A 22,610-nucleotide genomic window follows, 5' to 3' on the forward strand; every position below is an offset into this window, starting at 1 on the left:
CAGGTAAGAAATGACCCTCCAACCCTACCCCAAGTACTTCTATAGCAAGCACTATTGTAATGGCTTGTTTGCCTGCCTTCTCTGCCAGACTAGGCAGTAACTTCTAAGGAGTCACTGAACATTTCTGTCTTACATCCCACTGTTGTCTCCAGAACCCAGAGGATGAGCTCAACAAAAATCCCTGAATGAGTTTCATACTCAAAATGCCTCTCCTTTCTCCCACACTTTCTCCCACTCTTCTTTTTCATCATAAGCTGAAACTCCCACATCTTCTCTTTTAACTTGAGAATGGCGTTCTCAACCATCTGCAACCTCTTTGAAAAGTACCAACTTATTATCTAGTCAAATGATAAGTTTTTCTCCCAATGGCAGACACACACAGGGTTTAGGCTAGAACAGGATAGAATTCACATCATCTTCCTAAGCATCAGTAACCTTCAAAAGTAAATTTTAATAAAAATTACTACCATTTTGAAAATTAAAATGTCAGTTTTTATTGATAGAAATTGGTTACACGACTAGCATACTATAAGGACAGTGCTGTTAAATGAACTCTAAAATGGACAGAAATATGTAAAACACCTGAAATACATAATCTTCTCAAGCAGAAGATGCTATATTCATACCCATAAACCAATTAGCATTCAGTGTCTATCCAGTCAAGGAATGAGACTCACTATTCTGATCCAGCTCTTTGTTGAAAGACTTTTTTTTAATAGGATTTTTTTTCATTTATTTATTTATTTTTGGCTGCGTTGGGTCTTCGTTGCTTTGCGCAGGCTTTCTCTAGTTGAGGTGAGCAGGGGCTACTCTTTGTTGCAGTGTGAGGGCTTCTCATTGTGGTGGCTTCTCTTGTTGCAGAGCACGGGCTCTAGGCGCATGGGCTTCAATAGCTGTGGCACACGGGCTCAGTAGTTGTGGCTCGCAGGCTCTAGAGCTCAGGCTCAGTAGTTGTGGCACACGGGCTTAGTTGCTCCGCAGCATGTGGGATCTTCCCGGACCAGGGCTCGAACCCGTGTCCCTGGCATTGGCAGGTGGATTCTTTTTTTTTTTTTTTTTTTTTTTTTGCGGTATGCGGGCCTCTCACTGTTGTGGCCTCCCCCGTTGCGGAGCACAGGCTCCGGACGCGCAGGCTCCGGACGCGCAGGCTCAGCGGCCATGGCTCACGGGCCCAGCCGCTCCGCGGCATATGGGATCCTCCCAGACCGGGGCACGAACCCGTATCCCCTGCATCGGCAGGCGGACTCTCAACCACTTGCGCCACCAGGGAGGCCCGGCAGGTGGATTCTTAACCACTGCACCACCAAGGAAGTCCCTGAAAGACTATTCTATTGGTATTAAATTTGTGGTAATAATGAAAGCCTTGGTAGGTATCAAATATAACTGCCAGTTATCAATTTATTGACTCAGCTTTAAATTTATCCTATATGCCTACTCAGTAAAAACAAATTTGGGCCCTTTATCCTTCCTTTGTAGCTGGCAAGATATTAAACTTTCTCAGTAGAGGGCACTGTAGAGGCACTGCAGGAGGAAAGAGCCTTGTTCCTCCTTCAGTGTGTTCAATTGGCAGGCTCCTCAGAATCCAGGTCCCCAGCAGAGGAAGGTTCCCCCATACACAGCTTCTTCAGCGCACGCAGCTTCTCCAGCATTAGGCTCGTGCAGCATGGGCAGCTGCTCCAGTGTCCAACACCCACACCCAAGGCCTCCCCAGCACTGAGTGCCCATAGTACCAAATGGCCAGCAGCACCCGGCCAACAGCAGCTCCCCCCAGAAATCCCCTCAGGCATGTTGTAATGGAGGGTCGCTGGAGAGACACCTTCTAAACAGATTCCTCCAGTACCCTAGAGGATGGATTTCCAGCAAGATTCCCTGGCACAAACCCTACGGCAAAGTCTGAATCTAAGTTCGGGGCTGTAGGGTGGGCGGAGGAGGTTTTCCCTGGGCGCTCTGTCTAAACTACTCCTTATATCTGTTACTCCTATATCGGGTAGAGTTTTCTCTGTTTCTTACGAACCAATCCCTCATTATTCCAATCCTGTCATAGTTAACAATTCTTTATATTAAACTTTCCCTGTTCAAATTACTGTGTGCCTTCTCTCTCCCGACTGGACCCAGACTGAGACAAACCCCTAGAAGCAAAATGAAAGTCAAACACCTTTTTAAAGATCTCTTATTGGACACTTCATATAAAGAGAATTTTCCCATGCAAAAAGTTTAGTCATACAGAAATGAAATAACATATTTAAAGAAATAGAAATCATTTACATATTTGGGATTTAGGTAGCTAAGAAAAATGAAAGCATATAGATTTTTCTTATGCTTTTCTACTGATATAAACAGTTCAAATCATCATAACCATGTTTGTTTACTTTGAGATGAGCAAGATGTATCGTTTTATTATCCTGGGAGGGTCTCTGCAGTGTCCCCGGTACTTAAAATTGGCTTAATGCTAAGTTAAATGCAGGTCAGTCACAGACAGCCAAATGACTTACAAGCTCTGGCTGCCCCTCAGTAAAGAATTTTCAAATCCTGTCATCTTTAAGGAAACATTTCTCAATTGTTTAAGTAGAATTGTGAGAGACTACAAAAGGGAGAAGCACCGTTCGGTAATCAGAGCCATGGGCAAGTTACATTACATCACTAGGCACCAGTTTCCTCATGCGTGAAAGGGGGATAAAGACAGCACCTACCTCACAGGGCTGCTGTCAGGACCAAATGAGTAAAGATATGTAATGCACTTAAAATTATGCCTAGCAAGTAAGTGTTTGCTATTATTCTTATCATCCATGATCTTATTCCTGAAATGCTATTAATTTTATAATACAATTATAAAATAGACACTATACTCCCTTCATAATTCCAACAGGAGAACCAACATTTTATGTAAGCACTTAGCCTAAGTAAGCAGCAGTAAAAATGTTCTGTATGTCCAATAGCCTTATACTAATATGGGATTTGGTCAAGTAATGACTACCTGCATCAGAAATACCATGTAAGTAGCTTCTCAAGTGAGTTTTGCTAGGAGTCTAATTCTATCTGGAGTAAACGCAAATTTTGTAAATGTTAAGAAATTGCCAATGGCATAATAATCATCCAAACTTCTTATATGTTAGAATGAAGGCTACCTCTTTTTTCTAAGAATTTGGGGTTGCAGAGAAAGTGAAGTTTCTTTAAATTTAGTTTTATAATTTTCGAAGTTTTATACCTTAGATATTATCTTTGGGTTTAACTCCTGCTGATGGGCAGGTAGATAACTTCAGACAAGTGTTTTCACCTATTCAAATCCTAGTTTCTTCCCCTATAACATGAGGATGGAAATGCCTGTGATGAAAGATGGTCACAAGAATTAAATGAGATAGGGAATTCCCTGGCATCCAGTGGTTAGGACTCCACGCTTCCACGGCAGGGGGCCCAGGTTTGATCCCTGGTTGGGAAACTAAGATCCCGCAAGCTGTGCGGTGCAGCCAAAAAAAAAAAAAAAGAATTAAATGAGATAATGTCTGTAAAGCTGGGATCACTCATGACATCACCACTGCTCAGTAAGGGAAGGCAGCAGCCATTCTTGTTACTATTGCTGAGGATTTGATTACCTAACTTTCTGCCTTATTAATTTCATGACCTCTTTTTTAAACAAGTACGTGTCAGAAGAAGATCCTATAATGTCAATGTGCGTATAATAAAAATTAACCAGAACCTGAAGGTACCTTGAACTTAGTTGCTCACATGCCAGCTTAATATTTCTTTTCTCTCTATTTTCCTTTCCTTCCAAAATAAATGTCTCCTTTCTAAGCTCGAAGTGAAGAGCATGTGAATATTTCTCAATGAGCTCTTTTACCTGTTTTTCATTGTTTGGCTGAGAACCACTTTGAGCATTCCTTATACAAAGTGTGGTAATTTCACCATCCACTGTCTCTTGACATAGAGCATGAAATTTTTTCAGTGTGCTTTCATAAAATCCACTCATCTTTTTCAGGTAAAGGAAAATATCTGTGTCGAGAACAAGCCTTTCTCCTCTTCTCATAGTCTCAGGTGTTGAGGACCTGGGTGGCTTTAAAGAGTGACTACTTTTCCATGTACTTCCTCTGGGGCTACTCCTGTTTTTTTCTAAAAGAGAACTTGCTTTTAATAGCAAAGATTCTTTGAGCTTCTTGATAGCCAGAAATGATCCTTGAACGGAGATTCTTCCACTGGCTTCCAAAGGACTGAAGCATAAAGATGGGATTTCCCTTTTCAGGTCCATGACCAGACTTCTCAGGCCAAACTGACTCCGAAAAACAGAAAGATCAAGGACAGCATTTACAGAGCTGAAGACCTAAAATTAAACAGAGAAATTAAAACAGCACCACCTAGTGGAGCAGACTACATAAACACATTCTTTTTCTGTCACTTTCTTGGTTTCCCCTGCAGTAGCCCCTAAACCAGGCCTCAACTGCCTAGCACAGCTGGCTTCTTGCGCCATAGCTGCCCATCAGATGGATGCCACAACCCTATCAAGGCCACAGTGTTCGATTTGGGATTCACATTTCTCACTGGATTCCCTTAAATAGACGTGGTCAAATATTTTTTCAGAGGCAGAATGTTTTTTTGAAACAAAGTCTGAAGCAGAACCCAGAGAAATACACTGTTCTGGTTCTGCTCTGTGGATAAGGGTCCCCGTAGAGAGCCCTCCAAGTTAGAAGTTCCTCAGATGGCTGCACAGAACCCTAGGTTTCTTACAGAATAAAGTTTTAAACCAATGCTTTGAATTTTACTTTTTCCTCTTACTTCCACCTTTACTGTGTCTTCAAAGCTCCTTTTTAATGTTCATCCTAATTGTTTTTTCCCCCACAAAAGAAGTCTTTAGGTAGATGCCTGACATCATCCATGACAGCAGAAAAGCTCACTGTCACTTTAAAAGCATTAAGAGAGTCATAGAGAAACATAAAAATGACCAGGCAATAACCAAAAAATTTCAAGACACAGTTTTGACCTTTAACACCGACTCAGGTTAACAGGAGTTTGCACTTTCTTTTCTAGAAGTCATGGGATGAGGGTTCTTTGTGCCTCCTATGTAGAGGAGATACTCTGCAGAAGAAATGGGATCCAGATAATCAGCATTACACTTACCTTTTCACTAAAATGGGAGACGGTGAGTTGAGCGGGTCTGACTATCTCTGCTAGATAGTGTTTCTTTTTTCTGATGACATTCTCTGCAGCTAAGTGGAAAAAGGGCCACCAGAAGTGTTTATGGCACAATACACTAATAATTATTTTAATTAATAATAATAGAGATGTTCAATTCTTTTTAAATACCTAAGATTTTTTCTGTGTTTCCTCTAAATTCAGCATTTACATAGTTTTTCCTTCTACTTTAACACATTAAAATTTATACATATATATGTATACATACATACATAAAACACTTGCATGTTTTGTATGTTATATATAATACATAACAAACACCTAAAAGTAAATCCCCCACCACTCTGTTAATTATGGTCATGAGGAGACTTCACCTTTCTGAATCCAGGATACCACACTGTCCTGGTTTGTTTTCCTCTAATTCACTGGCTGACCTGCTCAGTCTCCTTCGCTAATTATCCTTCTCTCCCCATTCTCTAGGCTTTGGCATGCCCCCTCCCACCCCCCTGCCTCACCGCCTCAGGCCTCACACCTCTTTGCTAACCTTACACCCACCCCCTGGGTGATGTCAACAATTTCCACAGCTTTAGACATCATCTCTCTATGTATCACCTCGAAAATCCTCTCTTCAACATCGACCTTTCTCCCTTCTGCCTGTGGAAATCTCTACTTCATTATCTGAATAGACGTCTCAACGACCAAAATTCAACTCTTAATAACTAGCTCCCTTCCAAAAGTACTCTTCCTCCCGTGTTCAGCATCTCAGAAAATGACACTTAGTCCATCTACAAATTCTGAACACCCACCAGTTTTCAATCACCTGCCCTGCTACCAGCCTAGTCAAGCACCGACTAGTAGCTCTTATTCTCCACATGGCTGCCAGATGGACCACGTTAAAAAAGGCCATCACATTCTGTCAGTCCTCTGCTTAAAACACTCCAATGGCTTCCCATGTCACCTAGAATAAAATCCAGACACCTTGCTTTGACCCATGTGCTCCTAAACCTAACCTGGTCCCAGCTGCCCATCTAACCACATCTCCTATTCTCTCCTCCTTGCTCATTCCACTCCAGTCACACGAACCTCCCCACTGCTCTTCAGAACGCCCAGCAGGCTGCCCCTCAGAGAATGTTTCCCAGTCCTTCCCTGTGCCTAGAATTTTCTTCCCCCTTATCTGCATGACTCATTCTTTTACTTCATTCAAGTCTCTGTTCAAATGTCACATAAACAGAGTATTTTCCTACCCACTCTACCTAAAGTAGCACTATCCATCACATTCTATCCCTTTATTCTTCTTTATATTTTTAATAGCACCATATTATATATTAATATGTATAAATATAAAAGTATATATAAATATACAAATAAATAAAGCAAACAACAATTATATATTCATTTATTGGCTTGTTTATTATCTCTCCACAGATGTATGCTTCATGAAAAAAAAATTTTGCCTATTTCATTCATTGCTGTATAGCCTCAAGGCCTAGGATGGTGCCTGAAAAGTAATAGGCACTCAATAAATACTTGGGAATAAATGAATGAATGAGCCCTCTCTTTCTCTCTCTGAGTTAACCAATGCAATACACAAAACTAATAATTTCCCTTAATAATATAAAATTATTAACTTCTACGTTCCGCTTAGAGAAATAATAAGGAGCCCTTCCCGCCATCCCTTACCTGAACATCCCCATTGAGAAGGAATGACATAACTAATGGTGAGAGATAAAGGTACTGATAGCCCACAGTCTTTTGGATCTCTCTCTGGACCCTATCTTCCCTCAAGCAGAGCGAGGTCTCTTCTGCTCCTACTCTTATGTAGTACTTTTACCTCCAAAAGGCTGGCATGGAGACTCAGCTTTCTTTGGCAATTTATTCTACCAGCCACTGTGCTGTACAGAAGGCTGCCCCATCCATGAGGCTGGAGGGGTGAATAGATCTGCGGACCCAACTTCCTCACTTATGTCAGGTTGGAGGTGGGGAACAGAGTGGCTCACTCTGACCTCAGATCCAAGCCATATATCTTCAGTCCAACTTTCCCAGTAATAAAGCAGATACTATATGAGAATATCCATTTGTTGGTTTGATCAAAGAGAAGCAAATGGTATAATTAAATTGCTGAAGCCACCTCAAAATTCTCCAAGTATTTATCTTTTTTGTGAGATTATAGATAACTTTTGTGGGGTTTTTTTCTGTATTTTACAAATTTTCTACAATAAAGCATCTTTATCCCAAGATATAGACAGATTTAAAATATAGAAAAAAAGTCTTTAAGACTGCCTGTTATTGACAACTCTATCATGAGACATTTTCACATTTATTCTTGCTTAACACACTATTGTGCCACTTTTATATTGAAGAATAGAATTATTGAGGAGGAGCTTCAAGATAACAGAAGAGTAAGACACGAAGATCACCTTCCTCCCCACAAATACATCAGAAATACATCTACAGGTGGAACAGCTCCTACAGAACTCCTACTGAACGCTGGCAGAAGACCTCAGACCTCCCAGAAGGCAAGAAACTCCCCACGGGCAAGAAACTTACCCTACCTGGGTAGGGTAAAAGAAAAAAGAAAAAACAGAGACAAAGAATAGGGACGGGGGCTTCCCTGGTGGCACAGTGGTTGAGAGTCCGCCTGCCGATGCAGGGGACACGGGTTCGTGCCCCGGTCTGGGAGGATCCCACATGCTGCGGAGCGGCTGGGCCCGTGAGCCATGGCCGCTGAGCCTGCGCGTCCAGAGCCTGTGCTCCGCAACGGAACAGGCAACAACAGTGAGAGGCCCGCGTACCGCAAAAAAAAAAGAATAGGGACGGGACCTGCACCACTGGGAGGGAGCTGTGAAGGAGGAAAGGTTTCCACACACTAGGAAGCCCCTTCACGGGTGGAGACTGCAGGTGGCGGACGGGGGAAACTTCATAGCCACAGAGGAGAGATCAGCAACAGGGGTGCGGAGGGCAAAGAGGAGAGATTCCCACACAGAGGGTCAGTGCCAACCAGCACTCACCAGCCCGAGAGGCTTGTCTGCCTACCCGCCAGGGCGGGCAGGGTCTGGGAGCTGAGGCTCGGGCTTCGGAGGTCAGATCCCAGGGAGAGGACTGGGGTTGGCGGTGTGAACACAGCCTGAAGGGGTTAGTGAGCCACAGCTAGCCGGGAGGCAGTCCGGGAAAAGTCTAGAGCTAATGAAGAGACAAGATACTTTTTCTTGCCTCTTTGTTTCCTGGTGCGCGAGGAGAGGGGATTCAGAGCGCTGCTTAAAGGAGCTCCAGAGACGGGCGGGAGCCGCAGCTATCAGCGCGGACCCCAGAGATGGGCATGGGACGCTAAGGCTGCTGCTGCCGCCACCAAGAAGCCTGTGTGCAAGCACAGGTCACTCTCCACACCTCCCCTCCCAGGAGCCTGTGCAGCCAGCCACTGCCAGGGTCCCGTGATCCAGGGACAACTTCCCCGGGAGAACGCATGGCATGCCTCAGGCTGGTGCAACGTCACGCTGGCCTCTGCCGCCGCAGGCTCTCCTGGCATCCGTACCCCTCCCTACTCCCGGCCTGAGTGAGCCAGACCCCCAAATCAGCTGCTCCTTTAACCCCGTCCTGTCTGAGTGAAGAACAGACGCCCTACGGTGACCTACAAGCAGAGGCGGGGCCAAATCCAAAGCTGAGACCCGGGAGCTGTGCGAACAAAGAAGAGAAAGGGAAATCTCTCCCAGCAGCCTCAGGAGCAGTGGATTAAACCTCGACAATCAATTTGATGTACCCTGCATCTGTGGAATACCTGAATGGACAACAAATCATCCCAAATTGAGGAGGTGGACTTTGGGAGCAATAATATATATACTTTTTCCTCTTTTTCTGAGTCTGTATGTCTATGCTTCTGTGTCTGATATTGCCTGTATAGCTTTGCTTTTACCATTTCTCCTAGGGTTCTGTCTGCCCGTTTTTCTGTTTTTTTTGCTTTTTAAAAAACTTTTCTTAATAATTATTTATTTTAATAACTTTATTTTATCTTCTTTCTTTCTTTCTCTCTCTCTCTCTCTCTCTCTCCCTCCCTCCCTCCCTCTCTCTCTCTCTTTCTTTCTTTCTTTCTCTTTTTCTCCCTTTTATTCTGAGCCGTGTGGATGACAGGCTCTTGGTGCTCCAGCCAGGCGTCAGGGCTGTGTCTCTGAGGTGGAAGAGCCAAGTTCAGGACACTGGTCCACAAGAGACCTCCCAGCTCCACATAATATCAAACGGCAAAAACCTCCCAGAGATCTCCATCTCAACGCCAAGACCCAGCTCCACTCAACGACCAGCAAGCTACAGTGCTGGACACCCTATGCCGAACAACTAGCAAGACAGGAGCACAACCCCATCCATCAGCAGAAAGGCTGCCTAAAATCATAAAAAGGGCACAGACACCCCAAAACACACCACCAGACGTGGACCTGCCCACCAGAAAGACAAGATCCAGCCTCATCCACCAGAACATAGGCACTAGTCCCCTCCACCAGGAAGCCTACACAGCCCACTGAACCAACCTTAGCCACTGGGGACAGACACCAAAAACAACGGGAACTACGAACCTGCAGCCTGTGAAAAGGAGACCCCAAACACAGTAAGATAAGCAAAATGAGAAGACAGAGAAACACAGCAGATGAAGGAGCAAGGCAAAAACCCACCAGACAAAACAAATGAAGAGGAAATAGGCAGTGTGCCTGAAAAAGAATTCAGAATAATGATAGTAAAGATGATCCAAAATCTTGGAAATACAATGGAGAAATTACAAGAAACGTTTAACAAGGACCTAGAAGAACTAAAGAGCAAACAAACAGAGATGAACAACACAATAAATGAAATTTAAAATTCCTTAGAAGGAATCAATAGCAGAATAACTGAGGCAGAAGAACAGATAAGTGACCTGGAAGATAAAAGAGTGGAAATAATTACTGCAGAGCAGAATAAAGAAAAAAGAATGAAAAGAAATGAAGACAGCCTAAGAGACCTCTGGGATGACATTAAACACAACAACGTTCGAATTATAGGGGTCCCAAAAGAAGAAGAAAAAAAGAAAGGGTCTGAGAAAATATTTGAAGAGATTATAGTTGAAAACTTCCCTAATATGGGAAAGGAAATACTTAAGTCTAGGAGCACAGAGTCCCATACAGGATAAACCAAAGGAGAAACACGCCAAGACACATATTAATCAAACTATCTACAAGGAAAAAATATTAAAAGCAGCAAGGGAAAAACAACAAATAACACACAAGGGAATCCCCATAAGGTTAACAGCTGACCTTTCAGCAGGAACTCTGCAAGCCAGAAGGGAGTGGCATGACATATTTAAAGTGATGAAGGAGAAACGCCTACAACCAAGATTACTCTACCCAGCAAGGATCTCATTCAGATTTGACAGAGAAATTAAAACCTTTACAGTCAAGCAAAAGCTAAAAGAATTCAGCACCACCAAAACAGCTTTACAACAAATGCTAAAGGAACTTCTCTAAGCAGGAAACACAAGAGAAGGAAAAGACCTACAATAACAAACCCAAAACAATTAAGAAAATGGTAATAGGAACATACATATCAATAACTACCTTAAACGTAAATGGATTAAATGCTCCAACCAAAAGACAGATTGGTTGAATGTATACAAAAACAAGACCCGTATATACGCTGTCTACAAGAGACGCACTTCAGACCTAAGGACACATACAGGCTGAAAGTGAGGGGATGGAAAAAGATACTCCATGAAAATGGAAATCAAAAGAAAGCTGGGGGCTTCCCTGGTGGCGCAGTGGTTCAGAGTCCACCTGCCGATGCAGGGGACACAGGTTCCTGCCGTGGTCAGGGAAGATCCCACATACCGCGGAGAAGCTGGGCCCGTGAGCCATGGCCACTGAGCCTGTGCTCCACAACGGGAAAGGCCAAAACAGTGAGAGGCCCACGTACCTAAAAAAAAAAAAAAAGAAAGAAACCTGGAGTAGCAATTCTCATATCAGACAAAATAGACCTTAAAAAAAAGAATATTATGAGACAAAGAAGGACAACACATAATGATCAAGGGATCAATCGAGGAAGAAGATATGACAATTGTAAACATTTATGCACCCAACAGAAGAGCACCTCAATACATAAGTTAAATACTAATAGCCATAAAAGGGGAAATCCACAGGAACACAATCACAGTAGGGGACTTTAACACCCCACTTTAACCAATGGACAGATCATCCACAATGAAAATAAATAAAGAAACACAAGCTTTAAATAATACATTAAACAAGATGGACTTAATTGATATTTAGGACATTCCATCCAAAAACAACAGAGTACACTTCCTTCTCAAGTGCTCATAGAACATTCTCCAGGATAGATCATATCTTGGATCACAAATCAAACCTTGGTAAATTTAAGAAAGTTGAAACTGTATCAAGTATCTTTTCCAACCACAACGCTATGAGACTAGATAACAATTACAGGAAAAGATCTGTAAAAAATACAAACACATGGAGGCTAAACAACACACTACTTAATAACCAAGAGATCACTGAAGAAATCAAAAAATACCTAGAAACAAATGACAATGGAGACACGACAACCCAAAACCTATGCGATGCAGCAAAAGCAGTTCTAAGAGGGAAGTTTACAGCAATACAATCCTACCATATGAAACAAGAAACATCTCACATAACCTAACCTTACACCTAAAGCAGTTAGAGACAGAAGAACCAAAAAGCCCCAAAGTTAGCAGAAGGAAAGACAGCATAAAGATCAGATCAGAAATACAGGAAAAAGAAATGAAGGAAACAATAGCAAAGATTAATAAAACTAAAAGCTGGTTATTTGAGAAGATAAACAAAATTGATAAACCGTTAACCAGACTCATCAAGAAAAAAGGGGAGAAGACTCAAAGCGATAGAAATAGAAATGAAAAAGGAGAAGTAACAACTGACACTGCAGAAATACAAAGGATAATGAGACATTACTACAAGCAACTATATGCCAATAAAATGGACAAGCCAGAAGAAATGGACAAATTCATAGAAAAGCACAACCTTCTGAGACTGAACCAAGAAGAAATAGAAAATATGAACAGACCAGTCACAAGCACTGAAATTGAAACTGTGATTAAAAATCTTCCAACAAACAAAAGCCCAGGACCAGATGGCTTCAAAGGTGAATTCTACCAAACATTTAGAGAAGAGCTAACACCTATCCTTCTAAAACTCTTACAAAATGTAGCAGAGGGAGGAACATTCCCAAACTCATTCTACGAGGCCACCATCACCCTGATACCAAAACCGGACAAAGATGTCACAAAGAGAGAAAACTACATAACACTGATGAACACAGATGCAAAAATCCTCAACAAAATACTAGCAAACAGAATCCAACAGCACATTAAAAGGATCATACACCATGATCAAGTGGGGTTTATCCCAGGAATGCAAGGATTCTTCAATATACGCAAATCAAACAATGTGATACACCATATTAACAAATCGAAGGAGAAAAACCATATGATCATCTCAATAGATGCAGAGAAAGCTTTCGACAAAATTCAACACCAATTTATGATAAAAGCCCTCCAGAAAGTAGGCATACAGGGAACTTTCCTCAACATAATAAAGGCCATATATGACAAACCCACAGCCAACATCATCTTCATTGGTGAAAAACTGAAACCATTTCCACTAAAATCAGGAACAAGACAAGGTTGCCCACTCTCACCACTCTTATGCAACATAGTTTTGGAAGTTTTAGCCACAGCAATTAGAGAAAAAAAGAAATAAAAGGAATCCAAATCAGAAAAGAAGAAGTAAAGCTGTCACTGTTTGCAGATGACACGATACTATACATAGAGAATCCTAAAGATGCTACAAGAAAACTACTAGAGCTAATCAATGAATTTGGTAATGTAGCAGGATACAAAATTAATTCACAGAAATCTCTAACATTCCTATACACTAATGATGAAAAATCTGAAAGTGAAATGGAGAAAACACTCCCATTTACCACTGCAACAAAAAGAATAAAATATCTAGGAATAAACCTACCTAAGGAGACAAAAGACCTATATGCAGAAAATTATGACACTGATGAAAGAAATTAAAGATGATACAAATAGATGGAGAGATACACCATGTTCTTGGATTGGAAGAATCAACACTGTGAAAATGACTCTACTATCCAAAGCAATCTACAGATTCAATGCAATCCCTATCAAACTACCACTGGCATTTTTCAAAGAACTAGAATAAAAAATTTCACAATTTGTATGGAAACACAAAAGACCCCAAATAGCCAAAGCAATCTTGAGAAAGAAAAATGGAGCTGGAGGAATCAGGCTCCCAGAATTCAGACTGTACTACAAAGCTACAGTAATCAAGACGGTATGGTACTGGCAAAAAAAAGAAATATAGATCAATGGAACAGGATAGAAAGCCCAGAGATAAACCCACACTCATATGGTCACCTTATCTTTGATAAAGGAGACATGAATATACAGTGGAGAAAAGACAGCCTCTTCAATAAGTGGTGCTGGGAAAACTGGACAGCTACATGGAAAAGAATGAAATCAGAACACTCCCTGACACCATACACCAAAATAAACTTAAAATGGATTAAAGACCTAAATGTAAGGCCAGACACTATCAAACTCTTAAGAGAAATACATAGGGAGAACACTCTATGACATAAATCACAGCAAGACCGTTTTTGACCCACCTCCTAGAGAAATGTAAATAAAAACAAAATAAACAACTGGGACCTAATGAAACTTAAAAGCTTTGGCACAGGGCCTCCCTGGTGGCGCAGTGGTTGAGAGTCCGCCTGCCGATGCAGGGGATACGGGTTCGTGCCCCGATCTGGGAGGATCCCATATGCCGCGGAGCGGCTGGGCCCGTGAGCCATGGCTGCTGGGCCTGCGCATCCGGAGCCTGTGCTCCGCAGCGGGAGAGGCCACAGCAGTGAGAGGCCCGCATACCGCAAAAAAAGGAAAAAAAAAAAAAAAAAAAAAAAAAAAAGCTTTGGCACAGCAAAAGAAACCATAAACAAGACAAAAAGACAACCCTCAGAATGGGAGAAAATATCTGCAAATGAAGCCACTGACAAAGGATTAATCTCCAAACTTTACAAGCAGCTCATGCAGCTCAATATCAGAAAAACAAACAACCCAATCCAAAAATGGGCAGAAGACCTAAATAGACATTTCTCCAAAGAAGATATACAGATTGCCAACAAATACATGAAAGAATGCTCAACATCATTAATCATTAGAGAAATGCAAATCAAAACTACAATGATATATCATCTCACACGGGTCAGAATGGCCATCATCAAAAAATCTAGAAACAATAAATGCTGGAGAGGGTGTGGAGAAAAGGGAACCCTCTTGCACTGTTGGTGGGAATGTAAATTGATACAGCCACTATGGAGAACAGTATGGAGGTTCCTTAAAAAACTAAAAATAGAACTATCATACGACCCAGCAATCCCACTACTGGGCATATACCCTGAGAAAACCATAATTCAAAAACAATCATGTACCACAATGTTCAATGCAGCTCTATTTACAATAGCCCAGACATGGAAGCAACCTAAGTGTCCATCAACAGATGAATGGATAAAGAAGATGTGGCACGTATATACAATGGAATATTACTCAGCCATAAAAAGAAACGAAATTGATTTATTTGTAGTGAGGTGGATGGACCTAGAGTCTGTCATACAGAGTGAAGTAAGTCATAAAGAGAATAACAAATACCGTATGCTAATGTATATATATGGAATCTTAAAAAAAAAAAGTGGTCATGAAGAACCTAGGGGCAAGATGAGAATAAAGATGCAGACATACTTGAGAATGGACTTGAGGATACAGGGAGATGGAAGGGTAAGCTGGCACAAAGTGAGAGAGTGGCATGGACATATATACACTACCAAACATAAAGTAGATAGCTAGGGGGAAGCAGCCACATAGCACAGGGAGATCAGCTCAGTGCTTTGTGACCACCTATAGGGGTGGGATAGGGATGGTGCGAAGGAGGGAGACACAAGAGGGAAGAGATATGGGGACATAGGTATATGTATAACTGATTCACTTTGTTATAAAGCAGAAACTAACACACCATTGTAAAGCAATTACACTCCAATAAAGATGTTAAAAAATAGAATTATTATTTTTTAAATACACTTTAAACTTTACCAATCCCGTGAATTATTTTAATGAAATTCAATTTTTAATTTCATTTCAAAAGTATTTCTAAGATTACAAAAACTTGATTGGGAAATACCTTTTTTTTCTTTGAATGTTACATATGCAACTCCCTTGGTTCTTGTTGGATATATCACATCTTCAACAACTCCACCCGCATTCTCAATATCTTGAAAGTGACTCTTCACTAATACGGCCAGTGACTGATCATTAACGGAACCAACTGGAAGACCAGCAACTACAATTGTTCTTTCAGAAGCTTCGGATTCCTTGACCTTCAAGACTGATGCCTGCAAAAACACAGTAGGATACTCTTCAAATATATAGGATTCGACTTAATATAGGCAATGCTACACACCAGTAGGAAAAGCTATTTTATTCAATAAAGGTGCTCTTGCAATTGATTAGATACTTGAAAAAATATATTAAGGTTAGAGCCTGGCCTCATACCATATGCCAGCATAAACTCTATATAAATTTGAGAGTTAAAATGTAAAAAGGAAACCCCTTTTTTTAATAAATGGAAAACACTGGTTAACGTTTGTCTGATTTTAGAAAGACCTAAAAATAATTGTAACCACAAAGGAAAAGATTGAGATATAAATTTTTCTTAAGATTTTTTATTTTTGATGTGGACCATTTTTAAAGTCTTTGTTGAATTTGTTATAATATTGCTTCTGCTTTATGTTTTGGTGTTTTGGCCCTGAGGCATGTGGGATCTTAGCTCCCTGACCAGGGACCACCTGCATGGGAAGGGGAAGGGGAAGTCTTAACCACTGGACTGCCAGGGAAGTCCCGAGATATAATTTTTTTAAATCAAAATTTTTTAAAAAGTCAAGCTAACCAATGAAAAAAACAGAACAAAATACCTAGGAATAAACCTACCTAAGGAGACAAAAGACCTGTATGCAGAAAACTGTAAGACACTGATGAAAGAAATTAAAGATGATACCAACAGATGGAGAGATATACCACGTTCTTGGATTGGAAGAATCAACATTGTGAAAATGACTATACTATCCAAAGCAATCTACAGATTCAATGCAATCCCTATCAAACTACCACTGGCATTTTTCAAAGAACTAGAACAAATAATTTCACAATTTGTATGGAAACACAAAAGACTCCGAATAGCCAAAACAGTCTTGAGAAAGAAAAATGGAGCTGGAGGAATCAGGCTCCCTGACTTCAGACTATACTACAAAGCTACAGTAATCAAGACGGTATGGTACTGGCAAAAAAAAAAAGAAATATAGATCAATGGAACAGGATAGAAAGCCCAGAGATAAACCCACACTCATATGGTCACCTTATCTTTGATAAAGGAGACATGAATATACAGTGGAGAAAAGACAGCCTCCTCAATAAGTGGTGCTGGGAAAACTGGACAGCTACATGGAAAAGAATGAAATCAGAACACTCCCTAACACCATACACCAAAATAAACTTAAAATGGATTAAAGACCTAAATGTAAGGCCAGACACTATCAAACTCTTAGAGGAAGACGTAGGCAGAACACTCTATGACATAAATCACAGCAAGATCCTTTTTGACCCACCTCCTAGCAAAATGGAAATAAAAACAAAAATAAAGAAATGGGACATAATGAAACTTAAAGGCTTTTGCACAGCAAAAGAAACCATAAACAAGACGAAAAGACAACCCTCGGAATGGGAGAAAATAACTGCAAATGAAGCCACTGACAAAGGATTAATCTCCAAAATTTACAAGCAGCTCATGCAGCTCAATATTTAAAAAAACAAACAACCCAATCCAAAAATGGGCAGAAGACCTAAATAGACATTTCTCCAAAGAAGATATACAGATTGCCAACAAACACATGAAAGTCTGCTCAATATCACTAATCATTAGAGAAATGAAAATCAAAACCAAAATGAGGTATCACCACACACTATCAGAATGGCCATCATGAAAAAATCTAGAAACAATAAATGATGGAGAGGGTGTGGAGAAAAGGGAACCCTCCTATAATGTTGGTGGGAATGTAAATTGATACAGCCACTATGGGGAACAGTATGGAGGTTCCTTAAAAAACTAAAAATAGAACTACCATACAACCCAGCAATCCCACTACTGGGCATATACCCTGAGAAAACCGTAATTCAAAAAGAGTCATGTACCAAAATGTTCACTGCAGCTGTATTTACAATAGCCCGGATATGGAAGCAACCTAAGTGTTCATCGACAGATGAACGGATGAAGATGTGGCACATATATACAATGGAATATTACTCAGCCATAAAAAGAAATGAAATTGAGTTATTTGTTGCGAGGTGGATGGACCTAGAGACTGTCATAAAGAGTGAAGTTAAGTCAGAAAGAGAAAAACAAATACCGTATGCTAACACATATATATGGAAACTAAAAAAAAAAAAAAAAAAGTAGTTATGAAGAACCTTGGGGCAGGACAGGAATAAAGATGCAGATGTAGAGAATGTACCTGAGGACATGGGGAGGGGGAAGGGTAAGCTGGGACGAGGTGAGAGCGTGGCAAGGACATATATACACTACCAAATGTAAAATAGATAGCTAGTGGGAAGCAGCCGCATAGCACAGGGAGATCAGCTCGTGCTTTGTGTCCACCTAGAGGGGTGGGATAGGGAGGGTGGGAGGGAGACGCAAGAGGGAGGAGATATGGGGATATATGTTTATGTATAGCTGATTCACTTTGTTATACAGCAGAAACTAACACCCCATTGTAAAGCAATTATACTCCAATAAAGATGTTAAAAAAGAAAAAAAAAGTCAAGGTAACCACAAAATTTTGTAGTTTGGAGTTGGCTGTATGTTTTCTTGATTGTAGAGTTGAAAGTACATAAGGTAATAAAAAACACATTCTTTTTTTTTCTTTTTTTGGTAAAATTAGGAAAAAGTCACCATAAAAAAATAAAACCCTGGCAATAACATTGGAGCTCCAGTGAAGTAAACCCTGCCTTCCAGCACATATCTGAAATAGAATTCCACCACTGAGAGCACATGCTATTGTAGACTGTGCCACCCTGGGAACAGAGGACCAAGTGCAAGTAGATCCTTCCCTGGGCTCACTCTCTGTGAACTTCTTGTATTAAGGTTTTAATTTGTTCCCCAGCTCATTTAGGGCAGTGGACCTATAAACTTCTCCCAATGCTTATATAGGTAGTCCAGCTTGATTACACCAGAGCTCAGACATAATCTATCCTAAATTACCCCCAGGGAGGACAGGATGTCTCACAGGTCCAAATAATGGTTAATAGGTCATAAAGATGTTTTGGTTTTCAGTTCAGAGGACTCTATATACTCAGAGTAGGGCTTCACTGGGGATAGGCAAACAGCTTCTAACCTTCCCGATCAAGAAAACAGTCTAAGCACACACACAGTGTCCATTCTAACCCAGGAGCATCTTAAAATGAAAGTAGAAGAATAAAAAAGAGAGTAAACACAATTAAGGGGAGCAATCAGCAGCATAGGGGAGATTTCAACAATTTCTTGAAGACGGAAGAGATACAGAAGTATGTTGAAGGATAAGACAGAGGGAATCCAGAATAAAGAAAAGGGGGTTGCAATGGAAAGGTGACAACTTTCATGGCAGAACCTCAGAAATGAAAAAAGGGACCAAAACCAGAAAGATTAGTTGAAAAGCTAGCAGCAAAACAAAACTGAATGGACACTAGGGAGAATCTGACCTGCTAGTATGGGTGCTGGCACCCCAGAGCAAGCCCCCTCCCCCTCCACTTTCTGGCATTTGAAAGGGCCCAAGCCTAAAGATCATAAGTAAATTAAAGTGTGCATGTTTTCAGTAAATTATAGAATACCAAAAAAAGAGAACCTATTTGACACAGCTGCGAGGAACATTTTTCTGTAAGTGGAAAAAGGAGAAATACACATGACATTGGACAAAAAGGAGAAAAAGTAATCACAGCACACTATTATTAGGCCCTGCTGTAAACAGTATTTACTGTTTGCATAATAATATAGACACTCTCATTGGTTTTTATCTTTTAGACTAATTCTGTTTAATCTTCAAAATACCAAAGACTTAAATATGATTACAGAATAAAATGGAAACATTCAACCCTGTCAATGTAAGAATAAAGGTAAAACTAACAGAAGTTGAGAAAAAAAGAAACATCTATACTTATATTACTGAAAATCATGTAATACCATCAAAATTTTAAGTATATTATGAAAGTTACAAAAATAGTCCACAGGAGAATTTAAAATATTACTAAAACTTTCAAGCTTGAAAGGTGGGAGAAGTCAGAGGTTACTTGAGTGAAATCCTCATTTATCACAGCAAGAATTCAATAATAGAAAATGCCTAAAGTCAATGATGACCGCCCCCAGGATATGCACTCTCTCAGCATCTCCTTTGACTTTTCAGCTGGTGGTTATAAAATAAGGTGGCAAAAATGTACCTGCATTTCTTAGAATATAGAGTATCTTGTCAATTAGTTAATCAATTTACAAATAAAGTATTAATGAAGCAGGTGTTCTATATCTGGCAATATGCTGGGTACCAAAGATGACACATACGAAGACATAAAGCACACCCCTCACCCTGAAATTGTTCCACTATAAAAATTTACTGAGCATTTATTATGTGCGGGGCACCTGGATGGGCCTTAAGATTACCAACACACACACAAAAAGAGCCTCTAAGTTATGGATGAGAAGGAGGCAGGCACATACATAAATCATTTCAACAGAGCTTGGTAGGCACAAAAAGAGGGAGGTCTTCTTCTCTACAAGAAGAACAGACCGGGCTTCCCTGGTGGCGCAGTGGTTGAGAGTCCACCTGCCGATGCAGGGGATACGGGTTCGTGCCCCGGTCTGGGAGGATCCCACATGCCGCGGAGCGGCTGGGCCCGTGAGCCATGATCGCTGGGCCTGCGCATCCGGAGCCTGTGCTCCGCAACGGGAGAGGCCACAACGAGAGGCCCGTGTACTGCAAAAAAGAAAAGAAGAACAGACCAACACCCCAAAATCTGAAAAGGATACAGGACCATTCACAATAAAGGTCACTTAGGATTAGGAAGCAAGATTAATTCTGTCTAAAGCAGTCAAAGAAGGCTTCATGAAAGAGAGACCTTGAAGGCTGAGGTCGAATTTTAACTAATGGTCAAATTTAATTAAAAATGCAAAAGAGTTCACAGCAAAAGCAAAGGGACAGAGGAATGGAGGATGAAAATGGCTCATATTGAGACATATAAAGCAAAGGTAGTGTCTCCTGAAAAGGAAACTCATAATAATTATGGACTCTTTGTTATGGGAGGTAATTTTAATGGATGAAAACAGTTTCTTAAAATATTCAGGGACAAATAAATTGCACAGGAAACAATAAAAATATAAAAATGTGTTCCTCCATCCTAGCCCCAAGTGGTAAGATGTAATTATCCCAAAATAGTTCTTTCTAGAAAAGGAAAAAAAAAAAAAAAAGATTTTTGAGACTTTAAGGGGATTTTTGTTTCACATGAGATTTGTCTTGATTTACTATCCATCTGGCTCTAACAGTCCACACCAACCTCCACGGATAAGTGGCTAGTGAATTAGCTTCCTTTTCTTCATCAGTGTCAAAGAAAATCTTTAAATCAATTTAAATTCGGAAAATCTTACTCCGCCTCTGCCCTCATCAACTAATACCATATTTCTTTATTCAAATGTCTACATTTATCTTTGAAATCAAAGAAACTTCTCCTTGATGGCTATTAATCTCTTCTATCCACCGTTAAGAAGAAAAAGAGAGGTCTTGGAGATAGCCCTTTCAAGAGTTACCATATGGAGATAAAGAATTTTGAAACATGAGCAGCATTTTGGTCGGCAGGTATTAAAATGACGGCAATTTCCCTGCATCAATGATACATTTTAAGAGACTTTTGACCATAGTATCAGCAAACAAAAAGATAAAAAGAAAAACTGAGTTTATTTTTATAAGTAAAGCACTTGGGAGAGATAGTTAAATTTATTCACTGCGTTCGCTTACATTCCTTTTCTCAAAATTAGGTGTCTATTTTCATCCACGTTGCCTTTACCGCCACCGGTAAACAAAGTCGCACTTGCACTTCACAAATGCTTGGGCACTTCTGACCAGGAATTGAAGGCCCTGGCACTGCCTTTAAGCGCTTGATACAGAGTACACGGAAGCCTAAATCTTAAATTTGCTAACTGTTCTTGCTAGGCAGCAAAGATGGTGATAACAGAGCCCTTTGTGTCTGGAGAAAGAACTAAGGCCACAAGAGAAAAGAATTCCCGCTAAGACGTCAGGCTGCTTTCCCAACTGTGTCCTTGGCTCGAATCCTTCCCTTACAAAAGGAAACGGTGGCCTCCATTTCTGGGCAATTCTCTCCTCTCCTGCTCCCAAAGTGTGGCAGGACAACAGTTAAGCCTTAACACAGCCTGCGAGGCCACTCGTCGACCAAACAGCTGTGTCCCTGACAACCAGGCACTAGGTGCCGGAGGAGGCCGCGGCGATGCGTCCCTTTGGAGCTGGCCTGCGGTGAAGCGCGCGGAACTGCCACCCGTACAGGTGCAGAAAGACCGGGCTAGGTTTGCCTTCGGGGTCCCTCCCCGCGCCTCCCCGGTCACCCCGCACCCTCGCCCGTCCTGCCCGGCTCCGCGTCCTCCTGGGGGACCGTGGTGACGGGACGAGGACCACTCCGCCCTGCAAAACCCAAAGCAAAAGCAACTTGCCATGGCGGAGGAGAGGCGAGCCCTCGGCGGCCGGCCGGGCCCAGAGCTAGCGGAGCGTGGGCGGCGCGGCGGGAGCTGGCTGACGGGTTTTGGTTTCGGTTTTCTGTTCCCGCTTGTTTGGAGACAGCCCCTCCACCCCACCCCGCGGTTCTGCGGCCTCGGGGCCTCGGGGCCTCGGGGCCTCGGGATGAGAGCCCGGATCTGGGGCGGCTGCTGTCCGGACGCCCTCGGTAGTTTCGCAACTTTTGAAATCAAGCTGGAGAGAGGTCGGAGGGATTCCCCGGCGCGAATGCGGGTATTCTCCGGGTGCTGTGTCTGTCCTGTGGGCAGTGGATCGTCCTTCCTACGCCATCTTTATCTCCCTAGTTGTGTTCTCACCACACCACGACTGTTTCTCTCGTCCCCTGCCCAGGACCAGTGACCAGGTGCGCAGGGCACAGATGAAAGGTCCCTACTAAAAGAGAGCTCACCATCCTGGCCATCCCATGCTCAGATTCCTGAGTCTGGCACCTACAGGGACACGGGTAATCTACATACATAGCTTCAAAGTCAAAGAGAGCATGAGTAAGAAAAGCAAATAGCTGGCTAGTATGCAGAAGTTCAATTCCACTCCTA

At 41.6% G+C, this 22,610-nt stretch overlaps 1 protein-coding gene across 1 annotated transcript; it reads right to left on the reverse strand.

The window, feature by feature from the left end:
• Positions 1-1,264: 1,264 nt before the first annotated feature.
• On the reverse strand, positions 1,265-22,220 carry RBM43 (RNA binding motif protein 43). The gene is made up of 4 exons (XM_060106485.1): positions 21,996-22,220; positions 15,387-15,597; positions 5,107-5,195; positions 1,265-4,312 (listed from the first exon to the last, which is right to left on the reverse strand). The coding sequence occupies exons 1-4, from the start codon at positions 21,996-21,998 to the stop codon at positions 3,587-3,589; spliced, it is 1,029 nt and encodes a 342-aa protein (XP_059962468.1). The 5' UTR covers positions 21,999-22,220; the 3' UTR covers positions 1,265-3,586.
• Positions 22,221-22,610: the final 390 nt, after the last annotated feature.

Source organism: Mesoplodon densirostris, chromosome 8 (genome assembly GCF_025265405.1).
Source record: "Mesoplodon densirostris isolate mMesDen1 chromosome 8, mMesDen1 primary haplotype, whole genome shotgun sequence".
NCBI lineage: Eukaryota > Metazoa > Chordata > Mammalia > Artiodactyla > Ziphiidae > Mesoplodon > Mesoplodon densirostris.